Source organism: Aquarana catesbeiana, linkage group LG01 (genome assembly GCF_042186555.1).
Source record: "Aquarana catesbeiana isolate 2022-GZ linkage group LG01, ASM4218655v1, whole genome shotgun sequence".
Lineage (NCBI taxonomy): Eukaryota > Metazoa > Chordata > Amphibia > Anura > Ranidae > Aquarana > Aquarana catesbeiana.
Window position 1 is genome coordinate 383,485,533 of NC_133324.1, and position 21,014 is coordinate 383,506,546.

General features: G+C 40.9%; 1 protein-coding gene across 1 annotated transcript in view; it reads left to right on the forward strand.

The window, feature by feature from the left end:
- The first annotated feature begins 1,532 nt into the window (after positions 1-1,532).
- The window catches only part of LOC141146993 (guanine nucleotide-binding protein G(q) subunit alpha), a 193,514-nt gene continuing 174,032 nt past the window's right edge, over positions 1,533-21,014 (forward strand). The window contains exon 1 of the mRNA XM_073633897.1: positions 1,533-2,381. Within this exon, the coding sequence (XP_073489998.1) occupies positions 2,246-2,381 (136 nt within the window). The 5' untranslated portion in view covers positions 1,533-2,245. The remainder of the gene's footprint in view (positions 2,382-21,014) is intronic.

Below are 21,014 nucleotides of genomic sequence, written 5' to 3' on the forward strand. Positions count from 1 at the left end.
AGGTGTGTTAAATTTGGTGTTATCGCTCTCACTCTCTCATACTGGTCACTGGAAGTTCAACATGGCACCTCATGGCAAAGAACTCTCTGAGGATCTGAAAAAAAAGAATTGTTGCTCTACATAAAGATGGCCTAGACTATAAGACGATTGCTAAGACCCTGAAACTCAGCTGCAGTAAGGTGGCCAAGACCATACAGCGGTTTAACAGGACAGGTTCCACTCAGAACAGGCCTCGCCATGGTCCACCAAAAATAGGAAAGTGCTGGAAAATAATGGTGGCCACACAAATATTGACACTTTGGGCCCAATTTGGACATTTTCACTTAGGGGTGTACTCACTTTTCTTGCCAGCGGTTTAGACATTAATGGCTGTGTGTTGAGTTATTTTGAGGGAACATTAAATTTACACTGTTATACAAGCTGTACACTCACTACTTTACATTGTAGCAAAGTGTCATTTCTTCAGTGTTGTCACATGAAAAGATAGAATAAAATATTTACAAAAATGTGAGGGGTGTACTCACTTTTGTGAGATATTGTGTATATATATATATATATATATATATATATATATATATATATATATATATATATATATATATATATATATATATATATATATATATATTTTGTTGGGCATGTACAAAAGGCCTTGTTTTGTATAAAAGAGAATGTGATTGTTGCACTTCAGGATTGGAATGGTTGCCTGTTCTTATGCTGCGTACACACGAGCGGACTTTTTGACCGGACTGGTCTGATGGTCTATCTGACAGATTTTTGATGGACTTTCCTAACAAATGGACTTGCCTACATACGATCACACTAAATTTCGATGGATTCGTACGTGATGACGTACACCGGACTAAAATAAGGAAGTTGATAGCCAGTAGCCAATAGCTGCCCTAGCGTCGGTTTTAGTCTGTCGGACTAGCATACAGACCAGCGGATTTTTTGACCACACTCGAGTCCGTCGGAAAGATTTGAAACATGTTTTATTTCTAGGTCCGTCAGACTTTTGGGGGAAAAAAATTCCGCTGGAGCCCACACACGATCGAATTGTCCGAAGGAGTCCATTCCGCCGGACCAAGTCTGCCGGAAAGTCCGCTCGTGTGTACGCGTCATAACTGTGCCCCCACCGTCTGTCTGAAAGCGATGAGGTTGGGCGTGTTTCAGGATCTGTCACCTATATGGGCCAATTTCCCCATTCCTTGCAGCCTCGTGTACCCTGGTCACAGTTGACTGCCTCGGACAAGGTGATAGCGCCTTGGCACACTTGGGTGAGGGTCCTAGTCTGAACACGCCCCGAGCTCATCACTAATTTCCAATGACCATTTATATACTGTGTATATATAAAAGCCTTGTATTGTATAAAAGACAATGTTGCACTTTAGGATTGGAATGGTTGTCCCCTGTGATAAATGGTTGTATGTCTATGTGTAGATGATGAGACATATTTAGCAGTGTGATTCCATATGCTGGGCTTGTCATGCAGCTCTCTCTCTCTCTCTCTCTCCCAGCCTTTCCTCTCCCCTCCAGTTTGCAGATCTCTCCTCCCCAGTTCCTGGACGTCATCCTCTCCAATAGTGAATCGGTGGTGCTGATCGAATGCCATGCAGGGAGGAATCGGTGGCTGTGATGGCAGGCGGCGGCCATAGAGGAGACAGTGTGCAGTGATTTGTGGGGGAAGGCAGGAAGGAAGGAGGGAGAACAAAGCCTAGCGAGGAGGGCGATCTGTGCTCCTGTATAACTGTCTATCCCTGCTGGCTGGGAGAAGGTCCGCCATATTCTGCCTTACCACGCCCGGGGAGCAGAGCCATTGAAGAGAGAGAGAGAGAGAGAGAGAGAGGAGGAGGGGGGGTGATCGCAGGCAGACAGAGGCTGTCCTAGGTACAAGGCGGGCGGGCTGCATGACACAAGGACAAGGAAGGAGATGTGGATGAGGGGGACCTGTGCCTGTCGTGTGCCCATGGATGTCACCATGTTTGCTGCATGCTTGTGAAAGCAAGAGGAGGAGGCGGAGCAGGAGACTGACAGCACATCGCTTCTACACGGGCAACCCACCCACCCACCTACCTCCCTACCTACCTCCCCAGCCGGGGGCACTTGGAGTGCCTTGCTCCCCCTTTCCCTCTCTATCCCCTCCCTCAGGTCCCCCCCCGGTTTTTTTATTTTCTTTTCCTTGTGCAGCAGGCAGGTCTGTGAGTCGCAGGGTGGGGGGGCCGTCTCTTTCCACCAGTCGGGAGACATGACTCTGGAGTCCATCATGGCGTGCTGCCTCAGTGAGGAGGCCAAGGAAGCCCGGAGGATCAACGACGAGATTGAGAGGCAACTCCGCCGAGACAAGAGGGACGCCCGGAGGGAACTCAAGCTGCTGCTCCTGGGTGAGTGAGTGAGTGAGGGGTGTGTGTATATATATATATATATATATATATATATATATATATGTATGTATGTAGGGTGGGCACTAATACAAAGGAATGTCCTCTGCAGGTACACCTTCTTCACACAGATGCCACCATTTCATTCAATGGACATATGCCCATAGGCCGCACTGGCTGCACCATGTTCCACTCACACCCAGAAACTGGCACCCATTGGGTTCCACCCCATCTACTCCTGACTGCAGGGGAAGAAAATGGGGCCTCCTAGATTTCCCTTCCATTGCAGCGCTATTGTGACGCTATGGGTCCATTCTGCGTCGTCTTTGTATGCCAGCGATGGAGGCGATCCAATGGCATTGCTGCCACTAATGTGCCCAGCACTGCACTTGGCATATCCAACGCCTGTATCTACAAAAAAAACCAAAACACATTTTATAGATCTGTATTTCCACATGATGTCGTTATGATATCACTGGTGTAAATTGCAACAGAATAGACACACACAATATGGGTATAAAAGCCTAGAAATTCCTTAAAAAATGAAATAAAAAAAAAAAAAAAAAAAATATATATATATATATATATATATATATATATATATATAATATACACACACACATTTCTCCATGATAATGCCAGTCGATGGACCCACATTATATCACTATTGCAAGAGAATAGATGCGCACACATTTATACAAGCAGATGTATATAAAAGCTAAGATATCCTTTACAATAAATTATATCAAATCTCATAAGGGATTTTTCTACAGCACAACATTGCTTAGTGGACCCAAATTTTATCGCTATTGTGAGAGAATAGATGCACGCTTTTATACACCAGCTGTATAGAAAAGCTAAGCTATCCTTTACAATAAATAAATATGTAAAATCTAGTAAGGGATTTCTACAGCACAACATTGCTTGGTAGACCCAAATGATATCACTATTGCAATAGCTAGAGAATAGATGCACACACATTTATACAGCAGATGTATATAAAAGAAGAAGAAATCCTTTAAAAAAAAAAAAAAAAAAAAATATATATATATATATATATATATATATATATATATATATATATATTAAACAGCACATTACTTGGTGGATCCAAATTATATAATTGCTCTGAGAGAATAGACACAAATGCCAAAAAAGCTAAGATAATAAATATATATATATATATATATATATATTATGTGTATGTGTGTGTATATATATATATATATATATATATATATATATATATATATATATATATATATATATATATATATTTTTTAGAATTTTACGCACTACATTACTTGGTGGAACCAAATTATGTCACTGTTGTGAGAGAATAGACACATCTACATCAAGATGTGTATATATTCTAAGAACTCTCATACATAAAATAAATAGGATTTTTTTTACAGCACAACATTACATGGTGGACCCAGATTTTATCACTATTGTAAGAAAATAGACACAAATGCGTCAAGATGTGTATAAAAGCTAAGAAATGCCTTACAATAATTGTATATAATAAAGTAAGGGATTTCTACATGATAATGTTAGTCGGCGAACCCAAATTACAATGTTACTATTGCAAGGGAATATTTACACACACACCAAGAGATGTATAATCTCTTCCACTAATATATATCTATGTGAGAGGGACATATACAGTAACATATTGACACAATCATTTCTGGGTGTAGTGGTGTATTCTGTGCATTGTGTGTAGAATTTGTTCTTCCCATGCATTTTCCTTTCTGTTGGTCTGAAAGCCTTGTACATAGAACAGTACACACCTCGTTTTCTCTTTATTTGTTTATTCATAGTGTTTATTTTAGTGGTGGTCATTTACTATTGAAGGATGTTAGTGTTGATAATCCTGATTTATTATTACCTATGTTTCAGCGGTAAGAAAACATTCTGAGAATGAATATTTTTATTCAGTTTGGTAAAATGAAGCAGGGTTGTGCACTAATGTTACATGGAAGATGGATGGCCTAAGAAGCCAGTGTGCTGTGATGAAACCAGAAATTGGGGTGGGACGTGATCTAGAAATGCATTTGTGTGGCCTTACTATTATAGTGAAGAATCTAGAGCAGCCTTTCTCAATCTCTTTACTCTGGGGGAACCCTTGAAATTTTCAGGTCTAGTGGAAGCCTTGCTGTTTATTTATTTTTTTTATAGCTAAAAGCCATGATATAATAACGTGATCAGTAAATTTGTAGAAGGAAATTGACACCTTACGTTCATGGTCAGTGGATAATTGCCCCTTTATGTTTGGTCATAGACAAGGGATCAATCCCCAATGCTCACCTGGCAAGGAATTCCTAGCAACCTTTGAAGGTATCCTGGTGTTCCATGGAACCCTATTTGAAAGAGGATGATTTAGAGCTGCCATTCTCAAGCAGAGTTCTGTTGGGGGAGGGGGGGGGGGGGGTCCTTCTGAGGTTGCTAAAAGTTCTGTAAGCTGTGGCATAATAAAGACCTGTCTAATGGTGCCTGCAAATTTCCATGGTCAATGCCAACTGCATGGAGCTAATGGTCTTTTTAGCAGTCTATAAAGGTGGAATTATTCCCACTAAGCACCAATATAGGAGGGGATATTTAACAATTCATTGGTTTTAATGGGTTCTCAGAGACCTGAAATTTTCGTCAAGCATTTCTTTGGGGCAAGAAGGTTGAGAAAGGCTGATCTTAGAGCATTGCTTTTTATTTTTTTTATTTTTTTGAAGGTGCTTGTAATATTTAAACATTGGAATTATTTTTGCATGTCCTTGAAGGTAATATAGATTGGCATGTAATACCGGCTTCTGTAGTCTCTAATGTATCCTTGGTAGCAGAGAGTGTATTTTATTTTTGATAAATACAGGGAATAATGAGGTTTATTCCATTGTGGTGAAGGCTTGAAGGAAGGAATGTATTCAGCCAAAGAATAGCTCTACTGATGCTTTAAGTTGTGACTTTTCACATTAATGTGGAATAGCAGACTTGGCACTATCTGCATTGCTAATTATTCTGCTTTGTAAATCTGCAGAATATTCAGGCAGTTATTAATGGATTCATAGCAGCTTTAACAAATGGTCAGAACATGAAACTCTCCTTTGGAATTTATGAAGTAGCCAGCTTGTTGTCAGTGTGGCATTAGGACTGGCATACAAGCAAGTTTTAGGGTAAACGTGGACAGGGGTGAACCTCTTATAGGGCCTACAGGTAAATAGTGCATGGTTATTGGCACTTGTTGGTGACAGGAAATGAGTAGTTCTACTTATTAAGTTCAGTGGCCATTCCATGTGTGTGATTGGATTGACTAGAGATGTGGTCACATGGAATGACAACTTCATTCAGCTATAGAGTGCAGACTGATCACTACACATTGACAGATTTACTTTATTAAGCAATGCATTATAAGCTTTTTTTCTAAATTAAATGATCCATTGCGGCAGTTCTTGGTGTTTACCTTTTGTAGGGTGCACTCACACTGGGCATGGTTGAACTTAACCATAGCAGAGTTCGATTGGGCCCCCCCCCCCCACTCCCCCCAGATGTGTTCTCACACTGTGCTTGAAACAAAGTGCTCCTGGGTACACTTACATATTCACCTCCGCCCACCAGACCACAGTGATCCCTGCTTAAATGTTCAGTGATCTAAGGAAAATGATGTGCTCAGGCAGTGTTTGTGCTCACATTGAAAAGAACCATACCAGGCCACAAGCGAACTGTGCCCAGGACCACCTCCTCCAAGCATTCCTGGGCATGTGGTACTTAAACTTAAACTGGATTAACCCACATTGTCAAAGTTAGATGAAGATTTCTGGTTTGTATGAAATGATAAATTAATTTATTTCCTCTGTAATATATCTCCTGAAGATCCTTTGGAGATCTAAGATCTATGTAGGGTGAGCTTCCTAAACTTTGTGGTGCACTCAAAAGAAAATCGTTCCCTGTGTCTCAAACAATAGCTGTCTTTTTAATTATACCTGCCAGTTTTGAAATATGGGTTGACCATTGCTGATTTCCTTTTGAATATATTAGTTGCCTGGTTGTTGTGCTGGCTCTTTGCATTTAAACTGGCCTTACATCATACAATTTTCTTATTCAATTTCCTTTAGGTTTACTTTTTTTTTTTTTTACTTTTTGACTGCATACTAATTGAAAGAACAAGAAAATTGTATAATGTATGGGCAGCCTAAAGGCTCGTACACACGAGCAGAATGTTGGAAGACATTTGGCGGTTTAAAAAAAAAAAAACATCCGACATTCTGCCCATGTGTATATCTCTCTGTCCGACAGAAGCCGACCGTTTTGGTCGGCTTCTGTCGGACGTGCATGCTGGAAAACTAGCAGTCGACCGCCTCCCGATCAGTGCTCTCAGCCAATGGCAGAGAGCATTGATCGGAGTGTTCTGGTGGGGAGCTGTCCCCCTGTCAGAACACAACAGCTCAGTGGGGAAGATCGCTGGACTAAACTCTCATAGTACAGCGGCTCCGGACCAGAGCTGTCAAAAAAACTGTAGTGGGTACCCGGCTTAAGTTGGTTAAATTACCTGGGACCAGTATGAAGATGAGGACTTCTGGCAAATCTCTGACTTTCCTTATCTATATACTTGTTCCTGACTCAAATTGTTGACACAAGAAGGTTGGCATGACATCCAGGGGGCTAGTGTTTTTAATATGACAGGTGTACTTTAAGGCAGTATCCATATGTGGTTGTAAGCCTTGATAGTGTTGGTAGTCCAAGTGTTTCAGACTTCAAGTATAAGCAGAGATGGATATTTATATGATATTGAGATAAACCAATAAACGTGTTCTGTTAGCTTTTTGGAACATGTTTAAGTACCCAATATGTGTTCTTTCTCTAGATGTCTGAAGGAAAACTGTCTTGATAGATTAGGTTTTCAAGGTATTGGACCAGTGAATTCCTGCGTTTTGTAGTATGGGAGAATGATAGAAAAACTCTGGTTTCTACAGGGCAGTTAATTCCATAGATGCTGTTTATAATGAAGACAACTGTGTTAAATCGCCAGCATGTAGTGAACCTTGGAAAATAAGGTATGGTTGACAGCTGATTTGGTATGGCTGGCAGTTCTTTCTCTTGGCAAAGTTCCCTCTGAATTGAAGGAGGGTTTTGGTTATGACTTTGGTTTTGGTATGACCTATTTTGCTTTACCTAAAAAGAAAAAAAGAAAAAAAAATGATATATATAATGTATATGTACAAACAGGGAAACTGTCCACAAAACATGGTTCTGGTACGGAGGAGTCTAGTCTAGTCTTTAGCAATGGATTTTGGAAAAGGCAGAATGAGCTTTCTTATGGTGGAGTGGTGAGCATGTAACAAAACTCAAGAGATGCATGCAGATCCTTATCTGTCATTCTGATCCTTTGCCACTTGTTAAAAAATTATTTGTAATTTATTTTTGTAGCCTTGAGCTTCAACAGCTGTTTTTTGGAGGGTCTCTTGTTTTATTGCGATTTAATTTTTTTTTTTTTACCACAGATGCCCCATACTGCCTGTTGTGTCATTTTAACAAAGTTCTTCCAACAGTCAACCAAATGTGACAGTGATCTCATATACACATAATTCAAAATTGATACCTGATGTTTTTGGGTACAATTCATAGATATAAAAACCATCAGATAATTTCTTAAACAAGGCTGTTATTGTAAGTTATAGGAATATCACACAACAGTTTAAATCCATTTATGCTAAAATCCAAAAAATTGCTTACATTTATAAGACACATTCTTTTGGTGTGAGATGAGGTTCAAAAATTTAAAGCAATATTGACCGAAAGCAAACATGTCTTCATATAAAGAGAGAGATCTTGTCTCACAATGGCAACGTTGGTGATCTATTTTCGTTTTTATAGAGAGAGGGGGCGGTGTGGGGCAAGAGGGGGAGAGTGAAGGAAAAAAGTGTGCGGGGGGAGGTTATGTGGAGAGGAGAAAGAATGGGAAGGAAGAGTCCTCGTTCTGGGTTCACAGGACACAGCACTGGGGAGTCTCCAATCTCAGCTACCGTAGTTGGGCCTCTCTTCTTCTGAAAAGATTTAATTCCAGTGAAACCAGGTCTTGTAAGTGTTATGTTTTATTGTTGGCCGAAAGATTTAGGTCTTTCATATGATTCCTGCCCCCAACTTCGCAAAGCCACAGTGCAATGGACAGGGCGTTGGGGTACAGGCTATAAATTTCTTATGAGTGTGTCTGTGGTTTCATATGAGAACAAATCTGATTTTATTTTAGTGATATTACTCAGCTCTGTCTAGGAAGCTCTTTCCTAACCGATCTGGGCAGGCATTTCAAAGCTCAACTGAACTTTCAGTTTGAATCAGCTAAATACATTCCACGTGTATCAACTTAAACAGTATTCAAAGTCTTAACGTTTTTATTTATTTATTTTTCTTTAAAAGGTAGCCAGAGCCTGAGTAAAAAAGCTTGTGCCCTGCCAGCATAGTGCAGAGAAAAGACTGTCCCCTGGGGGAAGCGGTGGTCTCTGTATAGAGATCTAACAAATCCCCCTACTAAAGTTCTCCAATCACCAGGGGAGCTTTGCTGAAGGAAGAGTTCTAGCTAATTTAGCAGAAGTTATGTTGGATCTCTGTAGTGAGACCACTGCTTCCGCAATGGGGACAGGCTTTTTTTTTTTCTCAGGCTGTGTCTACTTTAAAGAAAAAAAAAAAAAAAAAAAAAGAATCACTAATGTTTTGAGGCACCTGGAATATGTTCGGCTTATTTAAACTGGAAATTAATTTAGGCTAAAGTTGTACCACTTTGGATCCGACTTTGCCCTGCGACTTGAATGAACAGAGAGCCAACTTTGATCCCGACAATACCAGGCACTGTGTCTGGTATGAATCTTTAGGGGGAACTCCACATAAAATGTAAAACAAAACGCATGTGTTCCCCCTTCAAGAGCATACCAAGCCCTTCGGTCTGGTATGGATTTTAAGGGGAACCCCCAAATCCCCCCCCAATCCAAACCAGACCCTTATCCAAGCACGCAACCTTGCAGGTCAGGAAAGGGGGTGGGGACGAGCAAGCGCCCCCTCCTGAACCATACCAGGTCACGTGTCCTCACCATAAGGGGGTTGATGTTTTTGGGACGGGGGGGTCCCAAAGCACCTTGTCCCCTCGTTGATGAGGACAAGGGCCTCTTCCCGACAACCCTGGCCGTTTGTTGTCGGGGGCTGCGGGGGGGCTTGTCGGAAACTGGAAGCCCCCCTTTAACAATGGGGCCCCCAGATCCCGGTCCCCCAGCCTATGTGAATGAGTATGGGGGTACATTGTACCCCTACCCATTCACCTGAAAACAAAGTGTCAAAAATAAAACATAGCACACAGGGCCTTTTTAAAGTCATTTTATTAGGGCAGATCCGGCGTCTCTTCCGACTTCTTCTTCCCTCTCCTAGTCTTCTCCGCTGATGTCTTCTAGCCCTCTCAGGTTCTTCTCCCTCTGTCCGCTGTCTTCTGCCTCTGCTGGGTCTTCTTCGCTATCTTCTCACTCTTTTGCTGGGTCTTCTCCGCTGTCTTCTCCCTCTGTTCCTCTTCCGATGTTGACTCGATGTTCTCTCCCGCTCTAATGCCGGGTGCGCGGTGTGCCACTACTTTATATAGGCATGGGGTCACCGTGTGACTTCATCCAGAGGCCCCGCCCCTTATGACGTCACTGCCCGGGCATTATGGGCGGTGACTTCATAAGGGGCGGTTCTCCGGTGACCCCGCCCCATGCCTATATGAGTAGTGGCACACTGCGCACCCGACATTAGAGTGGGAGAGTGCATCAAGTTAACATCGGAAAAACAACAGAGGGAGAAACCAGTGGAGAAGACCAGGCAAAAGAGCGAGAAGACAGCGGAGGAGAACCGACAGAGGGAAAAGAACTGGATAGAGAGAGAGGAACCGAAAGAGGCAGAAGACGTCAGCAGAGGAGGCAGAAGAGATCAGAAGAGAGGATGGAGCTGCCTTAATAAATTACTTTAAAAAAGTGTGATGTGTTTATATTTTTGACACTTTTTTTTTTTTTTTCTTTAGGTGAATGGGTAGGGGTAAAATGAACCCCATACTCATTCACATAGTGTGGGGGGCAGGATCTGATAAGCCCCCCTGCCCGCAGACCCCAACAACCAACGGCCAGGGCTGTCGGGAAGAGGCCCTTGTCCTCATCAACATGGGCGCTCATCCCTAACCCCTTTCCTGAACTGCCAGGCTAGTGTGCTCAAATAAGGGTCTGGTGTGGATTTGGAGGGGGAACCCATGCCGTTTTTTTTTTGTTTTAAATTGGCGTGGAGTTCCCCTTCAAGATCATTAGAGCACAAGTCGCATGCCAAAGTCGGATCAGTCAAGATGGCGATCCGACTTTAGTGATATTCAATGGGCTGAAGTAGGGTCAAAGTCGGACCAAAGTAGTGCAGAGAGCATTTTCAAAGTCGGACCGACTTGTGTCGGACCAGTTAAGACGGCTCCCATAGGGAAGCATTGATTTTCACACCTCATGCGACATGAGTTCCCAATGTCGGAGCGTTTGTCGTACCAGTGTGAACCCGGCCTTAGGAGTCATGCACAGGCGTCTATTAAATACTCCTATCCACGCTGGATCTTGCTGCCAGGAGCTGGCAGAAACATCCATTGTGAACAATGCTCAGTTTGGTGGGTTTTGTGCTAGTTTACAGTCATATGGTGTTAAGAAGTATGTGCATGAACTCATTCTATTGGCTAGAATATTAATTTAGTCTGGCCAATGGAACTTATTTGTGAGCATTATTTATTTATTTAATTTTATTTTTTTTACGGCCATAAAAGCTGCTTTAAATAACCCAAACTGCACAATGTTCTTTTACACGTTGGCTGAAGTAGAGCTGCACTGAGAGGCATAAAAATGTCCCTAAAAGGGGTGTAGTGTTTTTTTTTTTTTTTTTTGTCTAAATGCATGAGGCCTTAAGCTGGCTACACGTTATACAATTTGATTTGTTCAGTTTCCTATTAGATTTACCAACTATGTAGTTGGTAAGGGCCTGCCTGATTGCATACAATTTAAAAGTGTTTAGATTTGACCGCATATTATATGGTTTTGGTAAATCTAAAGGAAAATTTTGTACAATGTGTAGCTAGGTTTAGACTGAATTCACACATGTTCTGTGTTTCAGCTGTGGTGTCCTTCTTTCCTAAGGCATCCCAATGTACCTCAACACTTGGTAACACACTGTGGTGCTCTGCACTATAACAAATGCTGCATGCACCTTTTTTGATGCATTAGGCAGCTCATTCTAATGAATGGTATGACTTTACAAAATGCATGTTAACACAATGGGGGTTTTACTAAAGATGGAGAGTGCAACTCTGCAAAGAAACCAATCACCTTTCAGGTTTTATTGCCAAAGCCTAACTGAACAAGCTGAAATTAGAAGCTGATTGGCTGCCATGCACAGCTGCACCAGATTCTGAGTGCACCAGTTTTAGTAAGAGCCCTTGCACACTGGGACGGTTTGCAGGCGCTATTGCGCTAATAATAGCGCCTGCAAACCGCCCCGAAAGTGCCGCTGCTGTGTATCCAGTGTGCAAGCCCCGAGGGCTTGCGCACTGGAGCGATGCGCTGGCAGGACGGTAAAAAAAGTCCTGCCAGCAGCATCTTCAGAGCGGTGAAGGAGCGGTGTGTATACCGCTCCCTTACCGCTCCTGCCCATTGAAATCAATGGGACGGCGCGGCTATACCGCCGGCAAAGCGCCTCTGCAGAGGCGCTTTGCAGTGGTATTTAACCCTTTCTCGGCCGCTAGCGGGGCGGTTTTACCGACGGTAAAACGCCGCTAATAATAGCGGCGTTGTACCGCCGACGCCGCCCCCCGCCCCAGTGTGCAAGGGCTCTTAATCTATCCCAATACAACAGTGTGAATCCAGGCCCTAAGGCATTTCATTCTAAAATACAATGTTATAGCGGTTGTAAATGTGGACAAATGTGTAAAAAAAAAAAAAAAAAAAAAAAAAAACAAAACAAACCCCACTCCTTGCAAGGTAAAGGCATAATGTGCTAGTATGCATCACATACTAGCACATTATGAAAGACTTCCCTTGAAAAAAAAGCCCCCCAGTGTGCATGGAGCCTAAACGGTGCACGTTTAGAAGATATTCATTTTACCACAGGTAAGCTTTCTTATAAGCTTACCTGTAGGTAAAAATAAACAAAAAAGAATTTACTACCACTTTTTTAAGCCTAAAATTTTGTTATTCTGAGAAAAAATAGTTATTCAGCAATCTTTTATTGCCTCTAGAATCGATTGTGTTCTAACATCAGAACCTTAATGAAAAGCAAACTATACCAGTGTGTACAAATTAAAAAGGTAGAGTGCAGGAAGAGAGTTTTGTATTCACTTTAAACAAGAACTCCTGGCAGATTTTAAAAGCAAAATATAAGAAAAATGCCCAATAGTCTAGTTACATAATTATCTGTCATAGATAAAGGGTGGATAAAAATCAATGATTAAAAAAAATAAATAAAATGGATTTATTTAAATCTAATTTGTTGTAATAAAAAATACTTTTGGAGTAAAAATCTAAAGATAGTTTTTCTATTTTAAGGCACAATAATTAGTTTATTCAGCATGAGGCTGTATATTCTGTAATATTTACATTTTTGATAAACGTATTCAATGAATGCAAGTTGAGATAACATGCACTACATTGATGCATTCACACAATTGCACAGTAACCATGAGATAAAACAAAGTTCAGGAATATTCTTTATCCCATTGTTTTGCAAATCTATGTACACTACAAACTGTATGATTGAATTGGTTCTGATATCGCTGTTTTACTAACCTGACAGCTTATTATTCTAAATAGGAAACCTTCATTTTGTTTGCAAATATTAAAGATTCTAACCAGGGTGAATTTGATTTAACTCAAGTCCATTTAAATTATGATTGAAATCACTAGAAACCCATGCTGGATGTGAGTATGAAAAAGCCACCTTTTTTTTTTTTTCTCTCTCAACATAAACTTTGTCCCTCTACAGCTCTTCTTTTTCTTGTTTGACCATAGGACTTTATAGGAGATTGCTCTCCTTTTGCTGTGGTTATCTACAGTATCTCAGAAAAGAGTACACCCCTCACATTTTTTGAAAATATTTTATTCTATCTTTTCATGTGACAACACTGAAGAAAAGACACTTTGCTACAATGTAAAGTAGTGAGTGTACAGCTTGTATAACAGTGTAAATTTGCTGTCGCCACATAACAACTCAACACACAGCCATTAATGTCTAAACCGCTGGCAACAAAAGTGAGTACACCCCTAAGTGAAAATGTCCAAATTGGGTCCAATTAGCCATTTTGCCTCCCCGGTGACTTGATAGTGTTACAAGGTCTCAAGTGTGAATGGGGAGCAGGTGTGTTAAATTTGGTGTTATCGCTCTCACTCTCTCATACTGGTCACTGGAAGTTCATCATGGCAAAGAACTCTCTGAGAATCTGAAAAAAAGAATTGTTACTCTACATAAAGATGGCTTAGGCTATAAAAAGATTGCCAAGACCCTGAAACTGAGTTGCAGCACAGTGGCCAAGACCATACAGTGGTTTAACAGGACAGGTTCCACTCAGAACAGGCCTCGCCATGGTCGACCAAAGAAGTTGAGTGCTCAGGGTCAGCATGTCAGTGCTCAGACCATACCTTGCACACTGCATCATATTGGTCTGCATGGCTGTCATCCCAGAAGGAAGCCTCTTCTAAAGATGATGCACAAGAAACTCGCAAACAGTTTGCTAAAGACAAGCAGACTAAGTATATGGATTACTGGAACCATGTCCTGTGGTCGGATGAGACCACGATAAAAACGTATTTGGTTTAGATGATGTCAAGCGTGTGTGGCGGCAACCAGGTGAGGAGAACAAAGACAAGTGTGTCTTGCCCACAGTCAAGCAGGGTGGTGGGAGTGTCATGGTCTGGGGCTGCATGAGTGCTGCCGGCACTGGGGAGCTACAGTTCATTGAGGGAACCATGAATTCCAACATGTACCGTGACATACTGAAGCAGAGCATGATCCCCTCCCTTCGGACACTGAGCCGCGGGGCAGTATTCCAACGTGATAACGACCCCAAACACACCTCCAAGACAAACACTGCCTTGCTAAAGAAGCTGAGGGCAAAGGTGATGGACTGGCCAAGCATGTCTCCAGACCTAAACCCTAGTGAGCATCTGTGGGGCATCCTCAAACGGAAGGTGGAGGAGTGCAAGGTCTCTAATATCCACCAGTTCTGTGATGTCGTCTTAGAGGAGTGGAAGAGGACTCCAGTGGCAACCTGTGAAGCTCTGGTAAACTCATACCCAAGAGGGTTAAGGGAGTGCTGGAAAATAATAGTGGACACACAAAATATTGACACTTTGCGCCCATTTTGGACATTTTCACTTAGGAGTGTACTCACTTTTGTTGCCAGACATTAGACATTTAGATATTAATGGCTGTGAGTTATTTTGAGGGAACAGCAAATTTACAGTTATACAAGCTGTACACTCACTACTTTACATTGTAGCAAAGTGGCACTTCTTCAGTGTTATTATTATTATTATTATTATTATTATACAGGATTTATAAAGTGCCAACAGTTTATGCAGCGCTTTACAATATAATATTATTATATCTTTTCATGCTGTCACATGAAAAGATATAATAAAATATTTACAAAAATTTGAGGGGTGTACTCACTTTTGTGAGATACTGTACCATCCAGCCCTATACATATATTTTACGGCTTCTTACTCTTCCATTAGGTATGTTTTTTATTTGTGCAGTGTTGGACTTGATATACTTTATTGGATGTGTGTTTCAAATTTATACAATACTACATTCATCCTGATTCTTCTAATTAATGGCCAATGTCTATAAGAATCTATAAATCGTAATACCTTTTAAAAAATGTTATGGATCAGCTAAAGCGTGTCCCTATGCTTTGATTCAATTGCGGTGAATGCGAGCAAGCCGCCTCTGTTGTATTCTGCTTGACAGCCATTGATCTTCTGTGGTGCTTGAAGTCTGGGTTGGGCTGCGACATTACCTGTCGGTCTGGACATCGAGTCACATTCATATCTTTGTAAGTGCATTATACTTGCTTTGAATGTCATATGGAAATAGTAAAACCATGTACAATCTGGTAAAATTGAATATAAATTTCATTATGCATTTTCTTTTGTTTTCTTGATATATGATTGCTTCCACTTATCTCTTGATGAAGACTTTATATAAGTTGAAATGCGTTGGGTTGACTTGGTGGATATGTAATTTATTTTAATTTCATGCATCCCTGCAGTGTGGGCATATTGTAGAAATGGTATAAGATCAGGACGTGAAGTGTCTAGACCAGCCAATTTTAAACCTGTTGTTCAATAAAAGTTTTTTTTTTCTTACTTTTTATACACCAATTTTGTAATTGTGTGATTTCTATTGCTGCAACAAAGTCCCATGGGAGATATCTTTTCATCTAGTGTATCAGGGATGGAGCAGCCTTCTTCCCATGATATAATTGCTACTCTCTGCTTTAAATCACTATTAAAATAGCTTGATTTAATTCATAATATTTAACCACTTCCCACCTAGCCTATAACATATACAGATTTATTTATTTTGATCATCGCGAGAACCAGGAAGTGCCGGTAAACTGCATTCCTCAGTTCGCGCTGACAGGGACAGCCGATCGGCGGCTCTCTCTGTCAGAGGGGGGATCTGTGCTGATAATCAGCACAGCCCCCATCAAATGTACCCATAAGCTGCCAATCGGTGCCCAGTCAGTGTCCCATTATAACCCCCTGCCAGTGCCCAATAAAGTGCCAGTCAGTGCCCACCACAGTGCAAATCAGTGCCCAACATAGTGCCAATCGGTGTCCATCACAGTGCCAATCAGTGCCCAGCATTAACACCTGTCAGTACCTGCTCAATCAGTGCTGCCCATCAGTGCCATCTATTAGTGTCCATCAATGTCACCTGTCAGTGCCAATCAGTGCTGCATATCAGTGCCGCCTGTCAGTACCCTTCAGTGCTGCATATCAGTGCCGCCTATCAGTGCCCATCGATTCTACATATCAGTGCCGACTCATCAGTCAGTGAAGGAGAAAACCAAATTTTATAACAGAAACGTTTTTTCAAAAACGTCTGTACAAGACAGCAAGTGGCTGCCATACCCCCCCCCCTCCTGCTCGCGTTATGGTCATCTCAGCTGCTTACTGGAGCCCTCAGTAGCGGCGGAGATGATCTAATCTTTCTGAAGCACTGTGTCGAGTGAGGGAATGATGGCCTCCACTCGAATCTGACGTTGGATGACAGAAGAAACCTCAAACATCACTTCCGCCAAACGCCTTAAAGGGACTGACTTTTTTTTTATTTTTATTTTTTTTATTTCATTTAAATGTAAATGTGCGATCTGAGGTCTTTTTTGACCCCAGATCTCACATTAAAGAGGTCCTGTTTTTTTTCTATTACAAGGGATGTTTACATTCCTTGTAATAGGAATAAAAGTGATCCAAAAAATATTTTTTTAAGGGACAGTGTAAAAGTAAAATAAATAAGAATTTTGCTATTAAACAGAAGCCAACGCATACGTAAGTCACGCCCACATATGTAAACTGTGTTCAAACCACACATGTGAGGTATCATCGCGATCGTAAGAGCAATAACAAAAAGATCTCTGTAACTCAAAACTGGTAACCTGTACAGATTTTTAATTGTCGCCTATGGAGACTTTTTTAAGGGTCAAAATTTTTCACCATTCCACGAATGGGCGCAATTTTGAAGCATGAAATGTTGGGTATCAATTTACTCGGTGTAACATTATCTTTCATAATATTATAAAAAAATGGGCTAACTTTACTGTGTTCTTATTTTTTAATTCAAAAAAGTGTATTTTTTTACAATACATGAAAAAAACTGTCAGCTCCAGTCGGAGCTATATTTTTTTTTATAGGCAAATGTCTCCCGACATTCTGCCCATGTGTACGTGGCTTTAGCTAGCAGAGGGAAATGAGATATGCAGTATGGCCATGAATGTGAATTTATTGTTGTGGAGTTTACTACAGGGTAGAACACCATCCTAGCCATTGGTTTCCTGTTCTTTTTTGGTGTCTTTACCACACACAAGCACACCTCAGATTCTGGCTTATTTCATAACCTGCCAATGCTGGATAGTGCTTATATAAAGCATGCACTCTGCTGCCCATGCTTTAAACGATTGCATTAGCTGGGTGCTGCCGTAGTGAGTGATAGCCGCCTAGTGTGCCCAGCGAAGGCAAATCTAATAAGATGGAGAGCAGAGTGCTTGCTGTGATATATCCTGAGGCTCAGACCACTGTGTGGCCATGAGCAGGGCAGCAGTGTGTCTGATTCTGAGGTATGATTTGTATAGCTGTGTGATCAGCGTGCTGTGCAGAGGTGGGCGAGGCATTGGGTATTGTGTAACTACACTTTACCGGGAACTCCCTGAAAGTATAAAAAAAAAAATTAGCCAGATTCACATTTATGCTTTGAGGTAATGTGCGCTAAAACATGTTTTAATGCACATTTACTGCCTAGGCAATGTTGATTAAACAGAATTATATATATGTTGACAAAATGATGCACATGTGCATTTATCAGCTCTGTAAATGGTAAGGCTGCATTCACACCTGAGTGTTTTACGAGCTGAAAACGCTCATCTCAAAAGTTCCAAAACGCCCAACAAGCAAAATCCAATTCATTTCAATGGCACCTGTTGACATATGAGCGTTTTGTCACCTGAAGCTCAAAAAAAGTATATATTCTAAAAAAAAAAAAAAACAAGATCCCTAATAGCGAACTTAGGAGATTCCTCCAAATAAGACATTTTTATAATACTCACTTTCAAGTAACAGATAGAATATCACCTACATTCTATGAAAAAATATGTTTTAATTCCCCAAGAGCCACAGGTTTAATATCAGAAATATACTCAAATCTGATTGTTACAAACAGTCCAAATAAACATACCTATATGCTTAAATGGGAACAAGAATGTGACATCTCCCTATCCACAGAAAATTGGTCTGACTGTATCAACAATCTACTTAAATGCAGGAAATCAATCACAATTAAGCTCTTCACAAGATGGTATTACACACCAGCAAAACTCCACTCCATTTTTCCCTCAGTGCCTCCATACATGTTTTAGAGGACGGATCTCCACGAGATCATTCTCCCACATTTTTTTGGGACCGTGAAAGGGTTTCTCAGATATGGAAACTACTTGAGGGTTTTGCATCCATAATTTCTGAAAATAATATTAGTCTCACTCTCTTCAATTGTCTTTTATTCACTCCTATTATAGGTCTAAATACTTATCACATGAGACTGGTTCACACAATATGCGTTTCCATACACTGGCTTATCGCATACCATTAGAAATCATCCATATTACCTTTATCCCAATTAAAAACAAGAATCAACAATATCCTTCTTATGGAAAAAATATTCCACACCCTAAATAATTCAAAACATATATTTGACAAAAAATGGAACCCTTGGTTTACTCATGCAAAACATTTTATAAACTCTGAATAAATAATTTTCGGTATAAATAACTCATTCAAAAACACTTAAATTATATGTAACAGTAAATGTTCAACCACTGTATATATCAACATGATTTACTGTAATGATGATTCTTTACTCTGTATTTCTGTATTTCTCTCATTTTTTTGATAACCCGTTTTGTACCACTTTTTGTGCCTAATAAAAAAGTTTGTAAACAAAAAAAAAAAAATGTATATTTTTGGGCAGATTGCAAGCGTTTTTGACCCCATAGACTTCAATAGAAACGCCTGACTTGAGCAGAAAAGCGCTTGTAAAATGCCCGTAAAAACGCTCAAATTGCATCTCGCCACCCCTAATTTCCTCTCCCTCTCCTCCCCTAGTGCTTAAATTGTCTAAACAAAAAGCCTAAAGCTGTGAAAATGCTTGCTATACACTTCAAAAAAACGCTTTGAAAAAGCTGCAAAAATAGCTTGAAAAAACGCCTGAAAATGATACGCTCAGGTGTGAATGCAGGCTTAGTGATGGTGCCGCATTCATACTGAGTCTAGATAAAAGGAAAACCCAATGCAGTATGGCTATTCGTAAGTTGGTTTACAGTCTCTGCTGTCAATCCCATAAGGTCCAACTGAAGTTTCATTTTAATTCTGTTAAAGGGTAACTCCATTTTCGTGGGGATAAAAAATAACAAATAAAGAAAAAAATATATATAGCATGTTCAATTGTGATACAAGTCATATTGTAATTGAACGTTATTAAAAATTACCTTTCCTTTTCAATCTGCAGCCGCTGTAATTTTCTATAAATGTAATGCAATATGGCTACATGGAGTTGTTCTGTACATAGTGTATACTGACCACACCCCAGAAACAAAATTTCCTGCTTGCAAAAGTGGAGTTGCGCTTTAAGTACATTCCAGGTTCACTAAGCCTCAGTTCACACTATGAACCACATGTGAATTGCACAGAAACCACACTGCATTCCTGTTCAATTTACATACGATTTGGTGCGGTGCAATTCGATCCCATTCATTTTGAATAAACTCAAATCACACTGCGTCATGCCAAAGTTGTGCAGGCACCAAAATGGAACTGCGATTGCGACCTGTGTTTGCGGTGTCTTTAAGATTTCACTGACCCCTACTGCAGATCGCAAGGGCAGTGTGTTTTGAATGCGGTGCAAAACAATTGCAGGGTTTCCCACACCGCATTAGTGTGAAGCCTGGTACACGCTATAGGCTGGGTTGAATGAAAAAACTCAGCTCCGGTCAGAGCCTCTGTGCTCTCTATGCAAAGTAAGTACAGCGATCTCCCCCAGTGAGCTGTTGTGTTCTGACGGGGGGTGGCTGAGAGCGCTGATCGGGAGTCAGTTGGCTGCTGGTGTCGGCTTTTTTTATTTCTTTGAACCGGCAAATGTCCCCTGATATTCGGCCCATGTGTACCTGGTTAAACCTGGACTTAACCTCCCTGGCGGGTTTCCCGAGTGTGGCTCGGGGTTAAAATTCAGTACCATTAGCGGTAACCCCGAGCCACACTCGGGATCGCATTGCAGGATCCTGGGGCGGCATTACTTACCTTGTCCCCGGGATCCTGCGATGTTCCCCGCAGTGTCCGAGGGCTCCGTCCTCCTCCGAAGCCTCTCTGTGCCAGGCTCCGTTCCCTGCGAGCGGCGCGACGCACGGGGGCGGAGCCTGGCGGCAAATTCAAAAAAACGTCAAAATCATAACACATACAGTACTGTAATCTTACAGATTACAGTACTGTATGAAATGATTTCACATCCCTTTTGTCCCCAGTGCTCTGGCCCATGCCCTGCATGCAGTTTTATATGACATACACTGTTCTTTCTGCCTGGAAACTGGAGATTGTCCATAGCAACCAAAAAGTGTCCCTTTACGTCAAAAGTGGCTTTAGACCAGCTAGAAAACAGCGATAGTAAATTAGAACACTTGCAGAATTGAGCGATAGTGAATTGTGGGGAAATTTATTTTATTACTATTTTTTTTTAATTTTTTTAAATTATTTATTTTTATTTATTATATTATAATTTATGTTTTTGTGTTTCAAACTTTATCATACCCGGGATATCTACTAGACTCTGGTTTGGACAGATTTAAGTGTGTTA